Here is an 8005-nt window from a genome sequence, read left to right as displayed (position 1 = left end):
AATTTCCACCACTGAATTCCTTTACTTTTTTTCTCACATTTATCAGCACACAGAAAGTAGCAAAAGACACAACTACAACATGACCTTTTGAAATCACATTTTATACTATGAATTTAAGAAATTAAAATTATAAATGAATACTTTGAATGTAGAACTTAAGAATCAAAATGACACTTTATGATTGCTTTAAAAAAAATCTCTTGGAAAATCACTTCCAACGTACCAAATATATTACCAGTGATTTCAGTAGGTTTAACTACTGCATATATATTCCACGCAGGATTCTACCAGGTAACATAAAATCAATTACAGCTAAAAATCAGTGCTAAAACCCAGGTGAGGCAAAAGAACTACAGGTCATTTAAGAGAAGCCAGTGAAGTCAATGATACTAACTGCACGAGCAAAGACCGCTTGCGTAAATTAAGCCAGCAGAAACAGGTTTGCAAACTGCATGGATTTTCAATTTTTTTTAAACAGACATTGCCCTGGTTTCTGCTTATTTCATAAAAGCGAATGAAAAGCAGCCTGAACGTGAGTTTTTTTCCATAAAGGAGGTTCAGACCTTGCAGTACACATCATATTTTAACTTTGCTCCCAGCTTAGTTCCTTCTAAGCACGCTTTGAATTTGGCATCCATTTCCTGGTTCTGAGCTTCAGTGAAAAGGTTTTTCCAGTCTCCAACAACACCTGTTATATAAAGAAAAGCCAAATATTACCCTTGACTGTATGTACCAAGGAGTATGATTTAAAATAAAAAACTACCTTGTCTCTCTTATTATCATATTACAGGGTCATCTTTTTTTGGTTTTCTTTTTTTTTGCTGCAAGAAAAAAAATCTGACCCAAGAAAACACGCTTATGTTTTGCCTTGTGCTTGGTGTCCTCAACAGAATGTGAACATAAAGTGAACATAGGAAGCTACTGGCCTGCCTACATGTGCCTTGTACAGCTGCAGAAGACTGTAAGATGACCAGCAGCTGTGAAACCAATCCAGAAAGTTCAAAGGTATGGCTTTGAACTGCAAGAGCTTGGTGCACTGCTTTAAGGTACAGTTTACACTGAATCTAGATTTTGGAGAGCCCACAGTCTGAGGTTGTCTGAGTCTACAGCTCTAGCTTGATCCATGGGTAAAAGACCCATGGCTCAGCCTGTGAGGTGTCTGGATTCCACATGCTGACTGAGGCTCCTAGGCAATAACATGGGCTATTTAGAACACCCAAGAAGAAAAATCAGTGGAAGCACGCTGTAGACCAATGCCAGGCTACCCCCAGCAATCACAGAAGCCAAAATAAAACTCGTCTTTGTTTTAATGGATGCTTACTGCATACCACAACTGGAGGTGTCCTAAATGTATGGCACTTCTGCTTATCACATCATACAAGGCTCTAATGAATGGCACTGACCCTTGTGAGAAAATCAAGTGACTGTGTCCCGAAGCACAACCAAGTGTTTCTTATGCAACTCCAACCTTGAAAACTGCATGTAAAGATTAACCATCTACTGACCCAAACTCCTGTCTGCCCAAGATGCAGTGCTACCTTTCACCACCCTGGCAAAATAGAGACAAATTTACCTTTGCGGAAAAGAAATGAGCCAACAGCACCATGAGTCTCCTGAGCCTTATCCTTCACTGCCTGGAAAGTGGCCCTGTCTGCAATGGACTGGATTTGCTCTGCCGTTGGGGAGAATCCAAAGAACTCAGCTATCTGCTTTACACTGGCAGTCAGGTTCTGAAAGCAACACAGTGAAAGGGAGACATGCAATATGCTTCCTCTAATAAAGGAGTTACCCACTTGGGATGTGCACTGCCATCATCTATTAACAATACATTTTCCGTCACATTATGTTTTATGCATTACGCTGGAGCCCAGCTTTTGTATAGCCAGATTCAACCTGTCTCTAAATTCAACTTGATTTTGCTCTTTCAGAAACACAGGTTTCTGAAATTTTCCTGTTAATTTCAGCAGATTTCAAGGAATGGGCTGAGATGTATTTTGCCTGTCAGTTCATAGCAACTGCTTTACCTCTTTCAGGTCTTCATATATTACAATCATAGTATTCTCATCCTCAATGTGTTTGTTCCAGGTGACTGCATGATCAAAATAGGAACCCCAGCTGACTGTAAAGAGGAAAAAAAAGCATCAGTGTGACCTTTTTTTCTTACTGGGTACTTATTTATCATCCATGCAAAGGAAGGGAACAGTCTGCCCTTTCTGTGGTACCATACAACAGAATGACAGAGGCTTCCTCTGGACTTTTATAGGTAAACCGTTTCCACACAGAAATGCAAATTTAACTATGTGCTTCCCCTCTGTTACTATATTGTCATTTAAACATCTCCTAAAAGCCAAAGCCAGACATCAATCTAAATCTAAAATTTGCGTTACTAATGAGGTGTTTGGCCTCATGTTCAGAAACAGTAAAGTCATCAAACTGTCATTTTATTAGCATTTCAGATCTGTAGCATTTCCTTCATCATTAAGGGGCAGAATGTTGACCCAATGCTATTGTCTATGCTGAATGCTATATTTTGGAAGAGCAAAATACCCAGATTCAAAGAATCTTTTGGCCATTCTCCCCATTCTGGCATTCAGCTGCCTCCTTTACGATGACATATGGCCATCAGTAAACTAATTATGACACAGCTGTTTTCCCAACGGCCCCATTTAGTTGTTTTTATTCTTTTTTTCTGATGCTTCCTCAGCTACATTCAGCAAGTGTAACAATACCTTTCCCATTCATGAACTCTGAGAAGAACTCATCCCAAGAGCTGTAACTGGGGACGCCTGGCACATTGTTGTGGAAGTGGAAAAATGAAACAGCTGTATCTTTAGGGTTTCGAAACAACACTAGTATCTGGAGTGGGCGAAAGAAGTCAACAAGTTTAGATCACTTACTTCCCCTGGCAACCAAAAGAGAGTATAACCAAACACTCTGCAATCAGTAACATACAGGAGGCTACAAAACATTTTATTAGTTAAGGCATGGAGAACAAACTTACAACATGAACACAATAAAGACCTTGTTACCACTTCCAAGATTTGTGTATTGCATGAAGCAATTGTAGAAAGAAGCAACAGAAAAAACTGTAATATTGTGATTGAATACTATCCCATAAGACTTGGGGTAAGTTGTAAGAAACCATTTGCCAGCCCCCTACTAGGAAAATCTCTGTCCAACTCTCCTTGAGGAAACTGCAGCTGTTACAAACATCTCCCATTTTCCAAAGCACAGCTATAATGTTACTGAAATCCTAAGAGACTGTAATCCTCAGAGAAGCATAAACACTTCTAAAAACACCTTATACATTATTTTTTTTTTGTTATACACATTTCATTTTTTCCTGTCTCATACAGAACAGTGAAATACCAGTGAAACATGGAACAAATCCTCATCCCTTAACCAGTTATTTCCTTCATCTGTGATACATCTCATAAGTGCTATGCATCCTCCACTGATCAGTGACCAAGTACCAGAAATACTAAAGTTTTAACAGTGTGACTCTTTGCAAGGAGACAGAAAATGTTGCAGAGATACTGCTGCCACATTCATTCCCACCACGGTCATGCATAGAAAAGAGTAACATAAAAAAGGAAAGCATGACACCAGCCATTCCTGAGCCCTGCAACAGCCTCTAGATCTGTTCCTGTTTATGTCAACTACAGCACCCCTAAGGCTACTATAAATCATAGGGGGTGCTAAGCCCTAAGAGACTCCCATTGTCTCCAAGCTGCTTTCCCCCAGTGTGACCTGCGTGGGTGCAAGAAAAGGATCTGGTCCCAAAATCACTTTTGCGTCCTAGCACTGTCAGAGAGATGAGGCTTGTTCTTGGAAAAAGGAAAAAAGTCCACCTTGGCTTTGTTCTTGAAAATAGACTTGGGGAGGCAATCGTAATTCAGATGTGTTGCCAAAATCCTTGGAGATGGAATCTGCTTCATCCTCTTTAGAAATAAACAGAACCATAAGTGAGAACAGGTTTATTACATGGGTGCAGCAATGACTTGTGAGAGTCACTTGTGTGAAACAGCCCCTAATCAAAAGGCATTAGTCATCCCAGATTACCATTCTTCCCCTCTCAGGAGAAATATCTTTACTTGCTGCATGACTTCATTTTAATAACTTGTGTGCGGGGATGCAGGAGAGAGAAAACAACAGACTTTAAGTACTTGAATAGCTTCTTTTCACTAACCTGGTATTTACCTGGATCTCCACATTCAATAAATGGTAGTTCTGTGCTTACAGGTTTACTCTGGATAGTAGTAAATATCAAATCACTTAAAATCTGGATAAGCCAGTTCACACCTGCACCAAGAAACCCAGAGAACAAAATAAAAAATAGCAGAGGTTTATATAAGATCCCAGGGCCTTCTCATTACATGGCTTAATTCAGCATAAAAGACAGTCATCGAATAACAAATAGTATTAAAGCTCTCAAATGATTATAAACAAAATAAAGCCTTCCATTAATGAGATCCTCAACAGCTTCTTAACTGTGACCAAGGGCTCACTTATAACTGGTATGTGATACGGGGGCAGAACTGGATCAACAATGCACTTAACATTTACTATATTCATAAACCACTGCCAGACAGTAACAGGAGCTTTCCTGTCTTTTGCAGAACCACCTGGGAAGGTTCTGGACAGAAGAGAGAAGGAGCAAGGAGATTTGCTCATTCTGCCAAGGAAAGCACCTGCCTCTCTATACTGCCCCAGGCCAAGGACAGAATAGAGTCACCTATTCAACATCACTGCCAGCACTTGTCCTCTGTGCCTGTCGCTGCCTCCGTAATGTGCATGCCAGAACAAGTGCTATAAGAGCTGTTACCCACTGGACACTTGCATTCCTCCCCACCCCTGGCCCTTTGGAAGGGATCTTGCAGCAAAGCCTCCCCCTTACTGGATCCCATTCCAGCGTGAGCCAGCTCCTGGAGCTGCACAATTGTGCCTGATTCCCCAAGGTTTCCAAGAATCACATTTCTTCCTCTGATGCTGTGCCGATCGCCAGCAGGACAGAGCAAGGGAACAGTGTGTTCACCTTGGCCCACAGCACCCTCCCTGCATCCTTGTGGGGAGGCACTTTGGAAGGCTTCCCACCAGGCCCACGGAGATGAAGCTGCAGATCCGCTGCCTCCTGCACGCTGGGAGTCCCCTATGAACACAGCTGCCAGAGGCACTAGCAGGGAACACGCAATGCAAACAGCTTTAACCTCATGCTTTCAGTGGAAAATTATTCCCAGAACAGAATAACTTCCACCCTATGCTACATAAAGTGCCTCAGGATGCTTGGATGGAAGCAGCTGATATGTCAGTATAGTACAGTAATGTTTACACAATGTGTACACATCGTACAATGTCTTATAATATTACATTTATATACCACCCAATCATATTTATTTATATGACATCGTATGATTCAATGATTTATATCACTCTCCCATTTATGTACAGATCAGAGCCAAAAGCATTAAGAGTTTCCAAATTCATGCCTTCATCTGCCTAATATTAACTGCATGTGCACAAATACAAATTGTATTTTAACAGAAAGCTTAAATTGATACAGCTAAAATCCCTAGCTTCTAAATCACTTACTGGCTTAAACCGCAACGCTGACCTACCATAAACTGCCCAGTACTAACAGTGTGAGATCTTTATCTGCTGATCCTTCTCCCTAAGCAGGAGAGGTTTACTGAGTTACTGAACTTCAGAGGCAACCAGCATCACAACTCTGTGTCTGAAATCTTCAAACTCGATGAGAAATCAAAGCTAAGTTGTGACAATGACCTCTGAGGTCTTTATAGCGTCCAGCAGAACTCTGGACCCAAATCCAAAGGAAATACGGGCCCTTTAAAATAAAGATGCACATTTCACATTTTGTGCCAGCTCTCTTCTTTTGTATTTGCCCTCTCTTTCTCTTGGTTCAGCGTTCTGTCTCACAGCTGCTATAAATTCCCCCTAATCACTACAGGCATACTGTCTACACCCTTAAACACACAAAAGTTTCTTTCCAGATCAGAACTCACCAGCCAACATGAATTCTATGTGCTGAATGAGACCTTGACCTAGGACTCCCTAGTTAGAGCCCAATTTGACTGCATCCACTACCATGCTCATGCGAGGAAATCCTTCCCTGGACCCACATTTTCTCCAACAACTCTAAGCTTCTGCTGCTTGGGTCTCAAATTAGAAACATATGCTTGAGGAGCATTTCCTAGATTAGCAAAACCCACCCCTTCCTTCTAAGCAACCATGTCACACTTGACATATATTAAAACTGGTCAAATCAACTAGTTGGTTGTTTGGGTTTTTTCACTGCTCCTGTTGCACCTTTCCTCCTTTCTGCAAACCTCTGACTCTATACCATTTTGCAGTCACAAAACAAAAGCCAATGCTGATATTGAATAATGCCGAGGAACAGCTTATAATTTTGCAAGCAAAGGTGCCAGGTCCTGACACTTTCTACTCATTAAAAAGTCTAATGCATAACTTTATTGCTTTTATACACTACACTACATTACATTACTAACAAGCTTTCCAGAATACACTTCATCATACTGGCAAAATTGTCTTGTATATAAAACAAATATGCTTTAGTCTCACTTCTTCAGCCAAAAAAAGAGTTCTGAAACTTCCTTTCAGGAACATAAACCATATTACCTGCTTAAGTAAGATAAAGTAGGACAAAAAACCTGCTGCCTCTGGTTGCAGTAGCAACGCCCAATGCCCTCACACAATGTAAACCCACATTCAGTTGTTTTTCCTTCTTACTGTGTCAGCTCATTAGTTACAGTATTGTATACTACAGCAAGCAATTTATAATGTAGTCACCACATTTGGGGTAGGACACCAGCACCATATCATCTCTTCTGGCTTCCAGGTCCTCCAGGGCTTGGAATGTTTCCACACTGCACACTGTGACAGGATATGGAGTCCCCCGGTAGGAGAACAGCAGATCCTTCAAGGTAAGGCCTTCACACTTTGCCAACGCTTTACTTATCTTGTCAACAAAGGTTTTTTTATCCTCAGCCATGTTTACCACCCTTGGGGTGTGAAACTGTTAAGCCTAAATGCAGTACGTGCCTTTAAGTAGACATTATTAAGGGGTGGAGTGGAAACACTTGGCATTACCTCTGCCCTCCCCTGAACTTGATATGTTTCTTTCTCTCCTCCCGTCCCACCTTTCTGGAAATGGAAGCTCAGTTGATCCTGTCCACTGACAATCTACAGAGTAGGAATTACTTTAGTAAGAAATCCCACTGACAGCAAGTAATTCTTGCAAGCTCAGCCACCAGGGAAACAGAATTGGATAATTAATCACCCTGGAGGAATGAGCAGCAAAATATTAGATCTAATCTTCCATAAGACTAATGGGAATAAATAGCATCTCACTAAGAATAGAAAGTCCCTATTAAGAAAGATCCCAAGAGGTTTCATTTTGGCAATAAAGTCAGACCCACTCTATGAGTTAAGAGAAATAGGCAGTGAATGATATAAAACAATGAAATTAAAACTACAGAACAGGAAGAACACTACTGGATGGGAAAGGATGCTGCCATTCTAGTTTCTAAATACTCCTATATGGAAGCTAGTCTGCACTAATATCCTTTTTCATGTTAAAAAGACAATTAAATACTGAGATAGAATTCTAGAATCATAGAATGGTTTGGGTTGGAAAGGACCTTAAGATCATCTAGTTCCAATCCCCTGCCATGAGCAGGGACACCTCACACTAGACCATGTCACCCAAGGCTCTGTCCAACCTGGCCTTGAACACCGCCAGGGTTGGAGCATTCACAACTTCCTTGGGCAACCTATTCCAGTGCCTCACCACCCTCACTGTAAAGAACTTCTTCCTCATCTCTAACCCATTACCCCTCATCCTATCGCTACAGTCCCTGATAATCTTGCATGGCACAGGTTTTGTCAACATCTCCATGACAGAACTAGGACCTCTTTTCAACAGCCTGGAGCCAGCTTGTGTTTTCCCCTAGCAGGAAACAGCCTCTGA

The 8005-nt window shown here is 41.2% G+C and overlaps 1 protein-coding gene across 1 annotated transcript; it reads right to left on the bottom strand.

Annotated features, from left to right (window-relative positions):
- Positions 1-557: 557 nt before the first annotated feature.
- SULT6B1 (sulfotransferase family, cytosolic, 6B, member 1) lies at positions 558-7027 on the bottom strand. Its single transcript, XM_010011476.1, has 7 exons — positions 6826-7027; positions 4190-4302; positions 3852-3941; positions 2730-2856; positions 2025-2119; positions 1574-1730; positions 558-688 (listed from the first exon to the last, which is right to left on the bottom strand). The coding sequence occupies exons 1-7, from the start codon at positions 7025-7027 to the stop codon at positions 558-560; spliced, it is 915 nt and encodes a 304-aa protein (XP_010009778.1).
- Between the last annotated feature and the right edge of the window lie 978 nt (positions 7028-8005).

The sequence above is a fragment of the Nestor notabilis genome, unplaced genomic scaffold, assembly GCF_000696875.1.
Source record: "Nestor notabilis isolate BGI_N333 unplaced genomic scaffold, ASM69687v1 scaffold1953, whole genome shotgun sequence".
NCBI classification, from domain to species: domain Eukaryota; kingdom Metazoa; phylum Chordata; class Aves; order Psittaciformes; family Psittacidae; genus Nestor; species Nestor notabilis.
Note: the sequence above shows the minus strand (reverse complement) of the source record. Positions and strands in the feature narration are given on the sequence as shown.